The sequence below is a fragment of the Gallinula chloropus genome (assembly GCF_964237585.1).
Source record: "Gallinula chloropus genome assembly, chromosome: 5".
Lineage (NCBI taxonomy): Eukaryota > Metazoa > Chordata > Aves > Gruiformes > Rallidae > Gallinula > Gallinula chloropus.
Window position 1 is genome coordinate 49,382,759 of NC_140090.1, and position 17,498 is coordinate 49,400,256.

General features: G+C 41.4%; 1 protein-coding gene across 2 annotated transcripts in view; it reads right to left on the minus strand.

Moving 5' to 3' along the window:
* Positions 1 to 17,498, minus strand: part of PRKG1 (protein kinase cGMP-dependent 1) — a gene marked incomplete at its 5' end in the record, with an annotated part of 496,883 nt that overhangs the window by 49,660 nt on the left and 429,725 nt on the right. For both annotated transcript variants that reach the window (XM_084264379.1, XM_084264378.1), the window contains one exon: positions 17,138 to 17,212. In XM_084264379.1, coding sequence (XP_084120505.1) covers positions 17,138 to 17,212 — 75 coding nt within the window. The remainder of the gene's footprint in view (positions 1 to 17,137; positions 17,213 to 17,498) is intronic.

Here is a 17,498-nt window from a genome sequence, read left to right on the forward strand (position 1 = left end):
GCAGCAGTGGTTTCAAATTAGCTTTGCTTTGCCTGAAAAGGAATTAGAAAAGGCCTAAACTCAGCTACATGCCAAACAAGTGTAATTTTGTGAAATTTTACGGTCAAGCACTTCAAAGTTGAACACTACCGAGTCCTGGTAAATACCAGGCAACCCAGGGAAGGTCAGAACTTGTTTTATAGTGATCCAGGGGAATTAGGGACTCCTGCATCCAGGGAGACTAAATAAAAATTTTCTTTTGAATAGGTAGCAGTGTGTTATTATGGTATAAAACAGGTGTTTTGTTTATTTTCTAGTAGAGTGGGTTTCCATGCTTTCTACACAAGGATATGCAAGACCTGCAATAGCCCTTTTGAAAGCAGTCGTGCTATTTCCAAAGCTGCTGGGGCTCCCAACAGGCCAACCCCTCCTCTTGGTCCATAATGGGAAAAATGATACTATGAAAAGGTGTGAAAAAAGACATTTCTCTCAGAGCTTCAAACCCCAGCAAAAGCCACTGGCATTGACCAAGTGACCCCTTACTACAAGAAAGACATCGAGGCCCTGGAGAGTGGCTAGAGAAGGGCAATGAAGCTGGTGAAGGTCTGGAACACAAATCTGATGAGGAGCAGCTGAAGGAACTTGGACTGTTTAGTCTGGAGAAGAGGAGGCTCAGGGGAGACCTGAAAGTTGTGGTGAGGTGGGGGTCAGCCTCTTCTTGCAGATAACTAGTGATAGGACAAGAGGGAATGGCTGCAAGTTGTGCCAGGGGAGGTTCAGGTCAGAAATGAGGAGAAATTTCTTTTCTGAAAGAGTGGCTGGACATTGGAATGGGTTGCCCAGGGAAGTGGGGGAGTCACCATCACACAGGGTGTTCAAGGAAAGGTTGGATGAGGTACTTAGGGACATGGTTTAGTAAGTAATATAGGTGGTAGAGGGACAGTTGGACTAGATGATCTTGGAAGTCTTTTCCAACCTTAATGATTCTATGATTCTGTGTTGAAGCATGTTGCCTTCTGTGCCCTCCCCGTTATGTGTTTCCTGCTTAGCTGCTCCAATACTCTACACTGCTCCTATATTTCTCTTGATTTCTCTCCCTACTGTGCAGGTTTTCTATTTGCCTGCAGTGTGGTGCAGTCTGCCCTCCCAAAAAGCAGTGAAATGTTGGCTGGAGATGCTCCTTTTATGATCCTGGACACTCATGACCTAAAAATATTGACCTTCAAATATCAGGTCTATGCACAACTTTTTTTTTTTTTTTTTTTTTTTTTTTTTTTTTAAGTCTCCCAAGTGAAAGAGCTTTTTTGGTAGCCACATGTTCTTGAATAGATATTATTTCTCCTAATTCATCTCACGCCTTTGTCCTGGCAGCTTGGCATTTACTACTACTACAGTGTCTTTACATGTTTAGTTTCACATTTTATTGCTGTTGACACAACTGGGCTGCGTCAATCCATCCTTTCTCTAACTTTTCAATTAATCCCTAGTTTTTTATGGCAGTTCCTTGTTATGGCTGAACCAAGCAGTGAGAGGCTTGCAGAGACACGTGCAATTTGGAGTAGCCTCTTTCAGCTTTACTGTGTTTGGAAGCATCCTGATACAGTCTGGATACTCCCCATGAGCACTAATTGATGTTAGGTGACCTCTTAGGACAACTCCAGATGTAAGTTGCATGTGGGAAACCCTAAAGCCTGAGAAGATTGGGAGAGATGTAGCTCTACCTGCCGCTGTCCCGCAAGAGATGCCAGGGCACTGGCATCCCACGCTCGGATGTGTGTGGGAGTCAGCAGTCATTAAGAGGAAGGTTTATGTTTCCCTTGTAAACTAAAAGGTTGGGTGTCCAGTAGATCAAGTGATCAAACAGTGCACGGCAGGTCACTTCTCTGAATTCAAGGGTAGAGGTTTAAGATCATCACAGTTTACTTCCTCCAGCTCTTCCTGTGGGGGCTGAAGCAGAGATCGTGTGGTTGTCATGGGGGTCAGGAGGCTGCCCACTGTTTGTCCCGGGAGCCCAGATCTCGTTTCAGGAGGTCTCACAATGACAGGGCTACATCTGACACCTGAGTCCTCAATATCTATTATACAGTCAACCTCTTCTCTGCCACCTACAGATCTGAGCCACGATGCTACACAATCAGATTTACTGATCTTGCCAGGTGAAAGTCTTCTACACCCCTGAGTTCCCCAAGAATAGCCTGTAGCAGATACCAGCAAGCTATTCTTCCCCAACCTCTTGAACCTTAGAAGATTGAGAAGTCAAAAGAACTTGCTGGTCCTCTCAGGCTCACTTGGCACCCTGGCAGTTTTGAGAAGGGTACACCTAGACTCCATAACCAATCCAGTTGCTAGACAATATCTTTAGTAAACCTTTATGCAGTTGTCAATATCATTCCAACCTGCAGGCCACTGGAGAATTCCAGAGCCTCTACTGACAAAAAGGAAGGGAAGAAATTGCTATTTTATTTATTCTCTTATTTCATAAGAATTAAAAGAAGCAAAAAAGAATGTTCCAGAAGGCTGCAGAGAACAGAATGCCATGCCTGGGAAATAACAACATTAAGTGACACAGGTTTGCCCAGAAGAAGTAGAGAATGAAGTTTCTCTCACTGCCAAAGCAAAGGAAAACATGGTTTCAATAGGGATTTAGCCCATGTACTACCACCTTTGCAAAGGCAATTTCATGGCCAGCAGACAGATTTATATATATATATATATATGCACACATACACATATTATGCTTGAAACAGAAGACCCACAAAACCAATTTCTTGGCATGGTTAAAAATCCTATTGCTAGATCTTGTGTTAAGAGGTCAAGTGCTCACCACTCCCTTTTGAATGTTATTTTAAAAGATAACTTAAAATCACTTCACTGCAAGAATAAAGAGACCAGGAAGCACAGACATTGAGCTGAATCCTGAAGGTGTAATGCTGGACGATGGACATAATATAACAGTATCAATTTCTGATGTAGTACCTTGGATTAGATCTTAAATGCTGGGTTTTGGCTCAGAAAGTCAAAGGACAGAGAAAACCAACTTGCCTGGGGTTATTCCTTGTGCTGTTCAACACCACCGAGAAGTTAAAGGTTTTTAGCTACTCTGTTCCTTCAGACCCAAACAGCCACATGACTTCATCTCACACAACAACTTACTAAATCTACCTCCACGATAGCAGAAGCAAGAAGAAAAGCAACCACCTGTCAAGAGCAGGGTTACCTCAAAACGATTGCCACATCAACCTACAGAGAAATGTAGGTTGTGGAGAGAGCTTATAGACCAGATGGTCTTCCAACAGTTTTGCTTGGCCTTAGAAATAAACTTTTGTGGAAAAATAAAACTACCTTACTACTTAGCCTTAGAAATAAACTTTTGTGGAAAAACAAAAATAGCCTACTACTTAGCATCCCAAAGGGGTACCTTGCTTTAGTTTCTCACTACTGACAGACTTTTCTGGATATTTTGGAATACCTTGATGCATATGAACACAAAAAAATAAATTACATGTTTCAGGAAAACTGCTTGTAAGTCTTACCAATACCAAACCCCACTGTTTCAACGCCTTTTTTTTATGTATACCATTACAAAGTTTGCCAAATCCACTGTTTTTAAATTCAGACCTGTTGAAAGATGTACAATTTATCTTTAATTTTTATCATAGCCTTCTATGCTCTGTATTCAAAGCAATACATTCATCGTCTTCCAAGTTAGATTGGAAAGCAAACATCTTGTACGGAATCCATATGCACACCATGGCACTGCAAGAAATGCCCTCAAGGAGATTTTACTAATTATTTCAGCTCATCTACATTACTCACTTTAACTCACCAACAGATACAAAAGCAGCAGATAGTAAATGATATGCTGCAATATATGAGCTAGGGTATGTTGCTTCTCTGCAAACTGTATGGAATTGTACATGAATTTCACGTTTCCAATTCATTAGCTGTAACTAATCATACCAAAAGGAGAGGTTTGGGGGGCTTTTTATTTTACAATCTTAATTGCAGTGGAGCACTTTGCACTAAAGCCAGCCAAAAAGGCAAGCAATGCGAATTCTTGTCTCCTCCTCAGAAAATGTAAGCCGAACTTTTAAGCATCATACACAAATTTTCAAAACATAAAAAGCACCCAGTCAAGATGCTTCTGTAAGAAGGAACCTCAATCCCCATCAACTTTCTTGCCTTTTAACTTGCCTTGAGTTTTTTTCCCCCCTTCCCAGTTTATTTGGCTCTAAGTGCACGTGGGCAGTTCAGCTGAGCAACAGAGTTATGTTTTTGAAGATGTCTCTTCATCTCTTTATTCTCTGTTGCCGTTACAGCCCAGGTTCCCATAGAAACAGAGTAAAGAGCAAAGGCGTAAAATACAAATGAACAGGTCTAAGCTGGCGGTGTTGTGTTTGATTATATGTATAAATATGACAAACAGGCACTAGGCACAGGTTCCTTTCTAATGGAAACACCAGATAATGCTACACCTTATCAAATAAATACAGGGCATATGAATTTTAAAGTCAATAAGGGATAGCTATTAACAGGTTGATACTGCTTTCTGGAAGTGAATACCCTTCACAATTATTCATTTTCGTGGTGAGCAAAATAACTTCTCATCTGTAGACATGATCCTGCAGATCCCTTCCCCACCCCAACCCCCCGAGCACCCCAAATCACTATCAGTTCTTGTCTATTGACAACAGAGCTTTGCATTGTGGGAATGGGGCAACAGGCATGAATTTCAAGGGGGCTTAGGACCTTGTAAGGTGGACTTTATAATTTTTAATGAATACAGGTGAATAGATTCAAGTTCTCTGAAAACCTCCCCACTTTGACTGTAAATACGGTTTTCTGAGCCAAGATCAGTCCAGATGCTCTCTTTGTGCTTTTGAGGAAGCTGATGTATTTTGAATGCATTCCAGGATTTATTTTTTTAACAGAATTCTCTTAAAAAAGCTAGCAAAAGGCATTTATTAAAGATGTGGGACTGCAGGAAGATTAGCAATACCACTGCCTTCTTGAACTGCCAATATGATAGTAGGATTCTTCATGTCATAACAAGATTACTTAAAAATGGGATACACTAACGCAACTATAAATTATTTCCAGCTCTGAATGGTTTTCAGAAGTCAATGATAAATTACATAGCATTTTTTTTCTAACAATACTTCTAAGCACTGATATTCAAATACCCCATTACTGTTTATCTCCAAGTACCCTCATTGTGCCGCCTCCAAAGGGGAGACACAGATAAGCCCCAGCAGAAGGAGCGATGCCCTCTACTAAAAATGTTCATCATCTTAGCACTTCCACCCACTAAAACTTCTGGAAAACTTTAAAATAGCTCAGGTGAGTACGATTTTTAATTTTTTTTTCCCAAGCCAAGCCGTGACATCCACCACTCACTGACTCAAAAGGGGAATTCTGGCTCCTGTTGACTTCTTGTGTGATGGCCCCTGGCACACCTAGAGCTCAGCTTTTTTATCTTCAGCTCTCTATTAAATGACATAGGAGATGCTGCAGGTCAAACAAACATTTGAATTTCTTTCCCCCATCCATATTCAAAACAATATCGCAAAATGCTTGAAGCCATTCAAAGAGACTTGCTGTAAAAGGACCCTTCACTTGAGAGACTCCTACCTCTCCATATGCCCTCATCTGAAACCATCACCTACCCTGATGCATCTCATTAGGAAAGGGAATGTACAAGGCTGCTTGTTTTCAGCCTTTATACCCTTTACTTCTCTCCAGAGAAGTCTGAATATTTTTTCCATTTCCAAGAGCAATAGACAGTAGCTGTCCTGGATAACAAGGCAAAGAAATACATGTAGAAACAAGAGAAAATACTCTTAATTTTGCTTCTGCATTCATCAAGTCCTCTTAAAGGAAGTTTAGGTTACCAGAGTCTTGTTTCAGTTGTTTGGAAGAAAAGTATTTGATTATATTGCATGTTAGAGGGGACTTTGCAACGCGCTGAGCGTGATCCATGACTGGGGGAAGGCTGTTCCCAGCACCCAGCCTTGCAGGACTTTACCCTTTGCCAAGGCTCCAGCAAGAAAAGATGAAAGAAATTCCTATTTTTTAATAAATGTCAGCTTGGATACTTCTCAAGGACGCATCTGCAGCAGCAGTAATCCCATGAAAGTCTTTGCTTTCTCGAGACATGAACTTCGGAGCTGTATTTTCTTGGTGATATGCAGGAGGTCACTCCTTCACCAATCACGTGCACCATCACTTAACAAACCTTTTCATGGCTGAGTCTGACTCAGATGCAAAATACAACAATACAAGTATCACACAGTTATTAAAACAGCTGACTGGGAAGCAGTGGGGTCAGTAACGGGTTTGTAAAACATCTTTCAAAGCTAAACTTAAGGCATTCATTTCACATTCATACATTTCCCTAAGTGTATGAAATCAGTAAGCAAGCTAGGAAGCTGAGGAGATTTAAGGGGATGGCTAATGTTTCAAAGCAGCCAAGTAGTTAGCTTTTTTATTTCCTTTTCTTTTTTTCTTCTTCGCCCCCAAAAGCAGCATCTTTAGGGACTCCCTGGCAATTTCCCTGCATGATAAAAGAATCACAGCCGTCGACTGGCCTGCTGCCAGCCTATTTCTGATTACTGGCTCCTAAAAGAATTTCAAGCAAGAATTACATTTTGCCAACCGAGATGAACGATATCACTCCTGCACAGAAACAGCCTCTAAACAAAATAAGGAATAGCTATCCATTAAAATCACACTGTGCGAGAACTACACCTTTATTAGAAAGCATCTTCTTAAAGAGCAAAGGATTAGGAGACGCACCCAAGCCTGTCAAGGCTTGTGATTTAATCCAAAATTAAGAGCAGTGCAAGGGTCTGAACATGCCCCTGTAGCTCTGATGGGTCTAGGTGGAGGTACAGCATAGCTATTTGCAGCAGGTAAGCAACCGCTGAGCAAACTGCAATCGCACCTGAAGATGAAGTCACAAAACCTAACAAAAGACAGAACGCAAAAACGCCTGCACATGATGGTACAGAGAGAGCTAGTAATGCTTCATTCCCGTTACTGAAATGAATTTTAAATACAGCTGTGAGTGAGGTCCTTTTAACTTACATCAGAAATGTAACGACAACAGGTAGTTTTATATTAACGCCCAATATAACAGGTAAGATCAGGCTTTGATCTTCTCCTCCAAGGTTTACAGACACCGAGCTTTCTCACATATTCAAAATTTCACATTATCTGTATTTTTGATGTTTTTACCTTGCTATACCACCGTAAAAACTGTGGGATCAGTTAATTCATGAGAACACTGTGAGTTTTCTGTTTTTCTTTTTTTTAAAGCAGATAATTTTGAGATTTAGAGCTCAGCACTTCTCAAATCATTTAATGGAGTATTCAGTCAGGCACTGAAAACATACAGCAAATGAAACTGAGGGCAAATCAATGTAAGTGGAGCACAGCGCCAACAGGATAAAGCAGTGCACTGCCCAGCAGTGGGGCCTGGGATGCCCAAAGTGCTTCAGATGAGCAAATGGAAAAAATATTATCATTGTCGAATGGATCCATCAACAATATTGGAAGCATCAGGGTTTTTTTAAATAAACCTCCTTTACTTAGCGTTATGGAGTAAATTTGCCTGCCTTTGCTTCATGCCTCACATTTGGCAAAATTAAGAGAAATCAAAATAGAAAGAGCCTTGCTATTGAGTATTGGTGATAGAGGTGGCCTCACATCACCAATAGTGCAGCAGTCCAATGTTGTTTTAAGGATGAGATGTGGGTAGGAGTTTAATGTGAACTACACTTAGACTTCAGGAAAACCAGTTAAGCTCTTCTTTACAGGGAAGAAGGAAAAGAAGAAAAAAGGTTTGTTTTTGGTGGATCAGCTGTAGGTGGGATGGAAGTGTCAGCAATAACTCTGGAGTTCAGTCCGCATTAAGATTTTACTGATGGAAGGATTAAACTTCTTCCATTTCACAGTTTTGGTGACTGAATTTCACCTTTGAATTTGACACAAGTACCGTTCAGAGGTCAACTGGATTTGCTATGCAGCTTTAGGGTACGATGCTTACTAACTTTTGCAGGGAAAGTAATTAATATTCACTCATCTTTAAAAGATTGACCTCCACTCTCTGCTCTTTCTACTCTCCCTGCTGTTGAAACCACTGCATACACCAACATTTCACAACTCTGGAGCCACTGCCATTGCATCCCAGCCTGGGAAGTATATTGGATAAACGGGAAAGATCTTGTTTATCTGACAACACCTTTTCCAGCTCTGCCAAGACAATTTGGCAGTGGGGAGACTGTGCTCCCCTATCTCCTCCTTTGGAGCTCCCCTTCTGGGGCCCAAATCTCCTTCTTCCAATGCCCCCATCCAGAGGTCAATGCCACCCAAACACCTGTCCTCCAACTCTCACCAGCTCTACCTTTTTTTCTTCTCTTTCCCTAACCGATGCTTGGACATTAGAAGTGAGGTCTGACACAATGCATGGTGGGTCTCATAGGAGTTGGTCAGGTACAAGGAAGGACAACTGGTCTAGTAGGCAACTCTGGCACTGGAAAAGCCACAGATGATCCCACAACTATTCCCAGCAGTTCCAAAAATGGGTAGCTCCCTAAAGTAGGAGGACACTGAGTTTTATTTATAATATATTTAACTTTGTTCAAATGCCTCTCTGTTACTTAATTGAGAAGATGAAAGCAGGACCGAAATAGCTCCTTCTCCAGTGGCGTAATCCTTACAAAGCTATTTAGATAAATCTTCAGGACAACTCAAAAATGCACTGGATGCCAAACATACAGACCTAGAAACTGTGCAAGAACGTTTTAATGCTACCTTTGCCTCTCCATCCCGAAGTTTGCCACGGTTTCTGTTTAAAGCTACCGACTGCGCTACACAAAGCTCTAAATGACCAGCCTGGGATTAACATAAGTATTCTCAGCAGTTTCTGGAAAAACAGTATTTAGTTAAATGCCAAAGGAATGGTTAATATTTCCTAAAGCACAGACCTCCGTTTTCATCAAGTGCTACCCATTACAGCTTGAACTGCTGAGCGCACGGACGCATTCGCCGCAGCATTTTTCTGTTTCCTCTGGAATGAGACTCATTATCGTCAGCAAGCTTTCTGCTGCCTTTTGATTTCATCAGTACGGGCCCTAATGTTATAAAACAAATGCAGTAAAATATTATAATAGCAGCCTGCTTCAAAGGCACGGCTTTTTTTTTCCCCCACTAGCGCTTCCATCTGACATCCGACACAGCCTATTATCATATCAAAAGGTCAAGTTAGCAAGAGGAAAGCATACAGATCATTACCTAAATAATAATGACCTGTTTTTAAAAGCTAATTTAATATAACCCTCGCGAGCAACACGCTGCATTGCACAGTGCATTTTCTCAGGAGGAAAGCAGCCATAAAGTCTATCTGGAACAGATACTTGCCTGAGCAATACAAATCTTCAAGAAAACAGCAATTCACCTTCCAAAAAAGAAAAAATTTAGCAGTCCTTCATCGCCCTTTGTGTTATCGCACCTTTTAACATGATTTCTGAGAAATGATTTTCTAAGTAGCCACCTCTTTCTTACAGCAGTTGGGAAAATTCAATAAATAGCTAGACTCAAATACAAACTACTGGTGGTTTCAGGATGAAATGACATATTTTTTAAAGGCTTAACTCTGTTACCCACAAAATTTTCCAAGAGGAAAAAAAAAGTTTAAAAAAGTGTTGGTTTTCTTTTTTTCTAAATAACAATATATTTTCACTTACACACACTTAACTGGTATCAGTGATCACTTATGATTTCTCAGCAGCACTCACCAAGTAGAAGAATGATTGTAATTATTCACATAGTTTAAAAGATTGCAACCTCTGCTTTTTGTAGCATTAACGAGTTCCCCCCCCCCCTCCCCCCCCACCTTTTTGCACGTCCCACAGGGTTTTCCACCTCCCAGGTCTGGCACCACAGATAGCCAAGGGAAGAGCTAGTTCCCATATGGTCCCTAATTCAGAAAACAATTGACACAGAGGGAGATGGAGCCAATTATTACAGTTCGCAGGCTGTCCAGACCTTCTTAATGCTGTAAGCCAGAAAACATTTTCTCTTGCAGAAAAAATTACTAATCTAATCGTACTCCGTGTGTCGGTGAATTATTTCAGCCAAAGTTTTCAAAAGCCGCCGTCTGACAGAAAGTCAGACCTTAATTAAATAACTCTTTTTAATTGGTAGCTCCCATTTTGGAACTTTTAACTTCGAAAACTTCCCTTTTGGCAGGGGTTAAAATCTCCCTTGGCTTATCTTGGGGTTGTTCAGCCTGGACAAGAGAAGGCTCCAGGGAAATCTTACAGCTGCCTTCCAATACCTGAAGGGGCTACAGGAAAGCTGGGGTGGGACTTTTTAGAAGGGCATGCAGTGATGGGATGAGGGGGAATGGTTTTAAATTGGAAGGGGGTAGATTTAGATGGGATATTAGGAAAAAATTCTTCACTATGAGGGTGGTGAGGCACTGGCACAAGTTGCCCAGGGAAGTGGTGGTTGCCCCCTCTCTGTGACTTTTCAACACCAGGTTGGATGGGGCCTCAAGTAACCTGGTCTAGTGAGAGGTGTCCCCTGCCCCTGCAGGGGATTGGAACTTGATGATCTTTAAGGTCCCTTACAGTCCTGACCATTCTATGATTCTATCTTATCCATATTTCTAGAAGAAAAGAGGATAAAGAAACAAAAAGCATTGTGTCCTAATACAGAGGCTTGTTGATTATTCATCAAAAATCCATGGACTGGTTCAAAATGACCATGGACCACTGTGCTTGCCAACACCTTACTGGAGCAGGAGTTTGCATGAAGACAAGATGCTGCTGTGTGCCATGGCCCATTTTTTTGGCCTTAAACTCCAAAGAGTGCATGTCTACACCACAAGCACACCAACATGCATGACCACCACCTTCAGACATACGCTGTGATCAGGGAAGCAATGATGAGCAGTTTTTATATGCAAGGTGCATTAAAATATTTCTTAACTCAGATGAGGAACATGTTTCTGGAGTAAGTCCCCTGAGAAGTCCTCCTCATATATCTTGAGTAGGACAAGAGGGTGAGAATCAAGTTTCTTTCAGGTCATGCTAAACTGAAGGGGCGATCTCAGGAGTTTCTGTTGAATATTGAGTCCAGGAAAGCAGATCTGAACTAGCCCAAAGGCAAACCCTGTGGAAATGGAAACAGTCTGTCCTTGTCACCATTTTTTTCTCTACACATCTATTCCTCTGGATCTACCAGGACCTATCCATGGGAATAAGCTTTCAAATCCTGGACACAATTTCAACTATTACAATAAGTCTCAAAGGAGAACTCATGATGCAAAAGGAAAGGCTGGATTGCAAGGAAAGATCTGCAGAGCCAGCAGTGGCTCCCCAAGGAACACCACCGAGAAGCCTACATGACACTCAGAATCACTTCTCTGTTGTAAACACATGGGCAAGTGAGAAACCAGATGGATACGGAGGATGCAAGGATTTCACCCTGCAGAACACTGGGACACAGCTCAGGGGAAGCCTTCAACAGCAGATGGCAGCTGAACTCCAGTTACCAGCCATCCGGAGACCACTGGAGCAGGCTCCAGCCCAGCCACGCAGACAAGCACTCGCTTAGAAAATTTTATTTAATCAATTTTATCTTTAAAGCCAGAGTGGAAGGGGAGAAGTATCTACAAAGCATGCATATAAAATGGAAAAATATTTTAAAAAACACCCTCTGCATCAAAACAAAGTCAAGGAATTGCTAGGGTGCTTTGTTATGAATAAATGTAGGGAGCGAGGCAGTGTAAAGTGAGAAAAAGGACAAATCTGCCCAGTAATATAAAAAGTTTGAGTGGAGCTTTACATTACAGCACAGCACAAGTAAAGAGGAGGGGTGTTTAGGGCCAGAGCTGCTAGGGAAGGCAAAGGCATTATATACAAAGGTCCCCGCCTCCTCGGGTCCTATGAGAAGGAGACAATTTTGGCTGTGAGTACCAAGACATATTCCCCCAGGGCTGCAATGCAGCTGGAATGAAAAAAAGGGGAAAAAATAAAAGGGAAAAAAAAAAGGCAAAATAGAGAGAAAAAAGCAAAAAGTGCAATCAAAATAGCCTACATCTACAGAGGGCCTGGAGCAACAGTAGGAAGGCACCAGTGTCTGGACTTCAATAGGGTATTAATTTCAAGCCCCGCTGCCACAGGAGATCAACATCAGCAGATAATTCTGGATGTGACAGGAGAAGAGGAGCGCAGGGACCCTGGTCATCAGAGTGGATATGCTCTGCTTGGCTGGGCAAAGCCCAGACAGCTGCCGGCTTTCCCAGCCTGGGGCTGAAGGCCACCTTGCTGTTGTCCTTGTCTCTTTGCCATGGGAGAGGCTACAGCCATGTCATAGAAAGGTGGGACCAAGTCACAAGGTACCTCACCTGATGACCTTGTTAGTGGATGAAGTAGTATGCAGCAATTAACTTCAGGAGTTTCTGGACAGAAGAGACACATGGGACTTGCGTGCCTGGAGCTAACTGAGCTCACTGAACCCTCACCTCACTTGGCACCAACAACTAGAGTAGAAAACACCTGTTTCCTCTTGGATTTATGGGAGCTCTGTTGTGGCTCTGTCTTGAACTGACCTACACTTAAATGGGTCTCCTGCTTATGTAGGTGTCTCTTTCGTGCTGACATAGCCTAAATACTGACATAGCCTAGCGTGACACTGGGACACGAGCGCTGTTCTTCTGAAACTCCTGTTTTCTGAGAACGTGAAATGAATTGAACGTTTCTCTCCCTCCTTCACCTTTTCTCTGCAAAGGATGTAACTATCATATTCATTAGTGGATGAATTTATTACCTTATCTGAATACATCCAAGGAGTAGAATATTAATTATGTAGTCTCACAGATGATACGCTAATAATTTCTGATTTAAGAGACTGAACACCAAGAATGGATGTTAAAGAGAGGTGCCAGTCCGGAGCTTGCAAAAATACAGGGAAAAGTGTCTCCAAAGTATGTATTAGTTGGGTAGCAAGGTATTAGTTGTAAACAAACTCTGGTGCTGGAGTGAAGTCATGCTATAAAGACAATCTCTGTAATCATGAAGAGACAAAAGACTTCTTCCATTCAGATGAAAGCCACAATACTTGTGTTCACCTGAATTTAAGAAAGACCACAAATGTCATCAAAGATGACTCAGCTTAGGCAGACAGGCAACTTTTTTGAGTTCCCCCACTTTCAGCAGCGTAGATGCATGCTTGCTTTCCTACAGAGACATGTCCTTGAGGGAAGGCCAAAGCCCTGGAAGAACACAACTTTCTTCGAGGTCTGCTTGGCAGAAACTCCTGGGTACCTTCCCACTGGAGCACTGACGCAGTCTTGTGTCGGGCAACCCATCTGGCTGTGCAACATAAGAGCCAGGCATTTAGGACACAATCCAGAGATGCACATTTGAAAGAGAGAGACACCTGCAGCTATTATGGCCAGTATGAGATACCTCAAGCCATGACCCCCTTGTGACACCTCATCTAGTGGTGCAGGAAGCCCCTCTGCTCAGCTGAGCTGGTATGCTTTTTCTTTGCCTTCAAGAGGCAAAGATTGCCTCTTGAGTAGATCTTGCTCTTTCCTTCACACCACGCCCAAGGGTAGGAAGTGGTGGCTCAGTTGCCTACAGCACTTTGATTGCTCGAACATTTTCCCAGGTCCTAAGTGCACCCTAACCATGTCTCAAGGGCTTGGCTGGGAAAACACCAGGCTGCCAAGAGATAAACTCAACAGCCCTTTCAGACCTGGAGGGATGGTGGATACATGGAAAGACCTTCTTGTGCTGTAACTTCTGCCTAACATCCTCTCAAGTCATGTCTGCACTGGGACTACAAACTCTGTGACCCCACAGTCATGCTCTAGCATGAAGATAAAGGAATCTCACCAGTGTCACCAATTTGGTAGTCATCTCTGCAATGAACTCATGCCCATTCCCCAAGTCCTGCTTCAGGAACACGAAGCCTACATTAGATGTCATCTAAAAGTGTGATTTTGTCAAACAGAAGCCTACAAACATGGTACATTTAAATGAAGACACATGCACTGCTGTCTTGTAGATGGTTTTATACCTCTAATTCCAGTTAACATTTCTTAACTGACAGCAACTGGTAAGAAAATATTAAAAAGAACACATTTTGGTCCTGACCATGGCACCAGGCCAGCCAAAAGTAGGCTCTGACACCCCATAATGACATCTTGCAACCACGACATTTGTATATGGTGATGTCTGCTGAATGTGTGACCTTTGTGTGGATCATCCTGACCCACCTAATACCCAGTGAGATGCAGGTATAGATAATATTTCTACCCACCCCAAGGCCTTCAGCCACCTGCCATACAAGTGCTGAAAATGAGATGCTAGCCAAAAGGATGCAAAAAGAAGGAAAACTCTTTAATGTGATTTGTGCAAAGCCCCAGCAAACCTGAATGCACTTTATGTGCCAAGTTCTTCCCTTTCACAACCTTCCCCTCGAAAAAGATAAACCCTTGAAGGACAATTAGTTGGAGCTAATTAACAGCTGCTTGAAAAGTAATCCAGGTTACTATTTCTGCCAAGTTGACTTTACTCCCAGCAGAGTTTTACCTTATGAGATACAGAAACAATAACACACACACAACAAAGCTTTCTGCAGCAGCTTCCAAAGGATCTCACTTTACCCTCAAAGAAACTTGGCCCTTTCTTCCTCTTCTATTCATCTTTTCACAGGCACGCCTGTGCTTTCAAAGAGTTGAGCAAACGTGAATATGATATTTCACTAATAAATGCCATCTTTCAAAGAGTGTTCCTTTTTTAAATGTTTTTCCAGACAGGCAGCACTGGTTCCTTCTGCTTTTTCCAAGTCAAAAATGTCAATACATGAAGGGCGCTAATGTCACTGTCACCTACAGTCTTGAGTGACAGGGCTCAATTTAAGATAGAGAAATTTGCTATCAAAATTAATCAATTCCTCTTTAGGGGAACAGTTCCTCCATCACCAGGAATCCTTCACTTTGCCCTTCCATTGGGATGAAATACTTGGCATCAGAAGAAAAGAAGAGGAAAAAAGATAAAAGCTCAAAAATGTTAAGGTCAGCACTGGCCCAAAAATAGGGACTTTATCCAAAATAGGTCCACAACCGCAGCCCTCGCCCCAAAGACATGTTATAAACCACACAAGGGTCCCTGAAAAAAAAAAATTCACAAAACTATCCCGAAAAAGCCACCAACACAATATGCACGTGTAAGCTTTGCCTGTGATAATAAATTGCTATGTGATATTCTGTTAATAAAAACACAGCTTAAAATCATAGATGTAAAAAAGCAGACTATGAAATGGGGAATGGTAAGTCCTAGTTGCACATTTTCCTTGGTGCTAACGGGTTATAAAAGCTTTTGCGATACCAAGTTTGTGTTATTACTAAAACCAAAAATCCCGTTTCATTAATGTTTTCTTCCTTTCTCTGCAGATGGAAATAAAAATAAGCCATCTATTAATGCTAAAAAAAAAATAATCTAAAATAATAATAGCCCATGCCTTGGATTACTTGCGACCATCTCTCTGAAGCTGCATAAGTTTATTTTCCAGCTCTTTGTAAAATGCTTTGCATAAGCTGCTACTGACATTAAAATGCTGTCTTTTCAGCTGCTACTAATAGCTCATACATAACAATATCTATAATGTTTATCTATAATATCTACTAGAGAGTTATCTGCTGCTATAGCATCAGACTTGGCATCCTGTGCCCCCAGTAGTTATTTTCTGGAATGGTTAAAGAGGTTGACAGCCTTCTGCCTTTTTTGTTAAGTTGACAAGAACTATAGGGAACTTGAACATTTGAAGAAGAAAGCTAGCATGTTTGAATTGAGGTAGGGAAATATTATTCCAAACCAAAATGCAACCCCAGGGTGCCTTCTAGTACCTTAAAGAAAATTAAACATGGTGAAAAAATGTGTTTCAAATATCACCCAAAGATGGTATAAAGTAAGATACTGTCCCAATTTGTGTGTACTTTCCAAAATTAGCAAATCTTGTCCAAAAAACTAAGTTTCTTGGGACTGAAATGAACAAGAAAGTTATTTTTGATCAACTAATTAAGGCTTCTCATTTTCTCTCCACAGAAGTGCCAAATTCCTTTGTTACATGTTATTTCAATCCCCTCTGGTTTAATGAGAAGTTTCTATGTATAACTTAAGAACAATCTTAAATTTAGATAGCTTCAGATCAGTGATTTAATGGTCACACCGATCATTTGACTTTGAGAAAATATCGCTCCCCTTCTTCAATGTGGTAATAATAAAAAAGAAAAAAAACCAGAAAAAAGTAAAATTATTTTATAAGAGGAAAAGTAAAATAGGTTTGCACAGAGCAACTTTAGTTTTCTTTTATACTACTTCTGCCTTGGTATCTTACTGGTTTATATTCAGGATCCCTCTAATCAGAACACGTTCCTCTTCAAAAGCTTTACCAAAGTACCGACATAACAAAGTTTTCTTGCTAAAATTGAATTGTAGGTCACGAATGAATGAAGAGTGGGGTGTTCAGGAGTTTTTTGAAAATATTTTAAAATACACAATACACCACAGTTCACTTCTGCAAGGAATGAATATTTATAGTAGGCCTTTATACGAATATATTGCTTCACATCAAAGGAGCTCTAGGATTTGTTCAAAAAGTGACAAACCCAATTTCCTACTCCTTGTCTCAGAACACATTTTAACTTTGTGAAAATGCTTAAAAAATGTCAGAGTTCGCTAAAGAAACAAATCATAATCCAAACCAATTTTCTTCATTTCCAAGATTTCCAATTTCTCACCTTAAAGTATTTCAAGAAAATTATTTTGTGCTAAATTTTGAAGACCTGGCACTTCTGTGGATTCACACATTGTGATTAAGACAGACCCTGGGTCTACACAGCTTTGGGCCCTGTCCTAAGGAGACCTATCTCCCTCCCGTCCTCCCATGTTCATGGAGGGAGCCAGGGAAACAGACAAGAGACTCATCCAGAGGAAAATTCTGAATTAGCACATAATTTACTACTTTCCAAGCTGGTTTATGTTACTGTGGTGAGAAAAAGCAGGGTTGTTTGAATTTCAATGATGTACCATCAATAAAAACACGGTTAAGATTTTAAACACAACAAGCGGACACTTACTTTGCTTTTGCCTCTGCATCTTCATAGGCTTTATTGGAAACGTCGTCTAGGCCACCAATCAGATGCTTGAAGGAGCTGTGGAAATAAAGGGGTATTTTTAGAGTAAGAGTCTTCATTTGGGAGCCAAGCATGCCCACGTGGCTCTCCAGCAGCAAACAGGGGCCATCGCCTGATGCTGGGGATGGCTGTAACCAAGGAAACCAGCACCAAGTCTGGTCATCTGCTGGTAAACACAGCCTCAGACACTCTGGAGAAGAGGTGGAAATGCAGTAACCAAGATTAAGAAGATCCAAACTTATTTACCCAGCTCTTTCAAGGACCAAACTGAAATTATTGCTAAAGTTTTCCCTCACTTCGATAT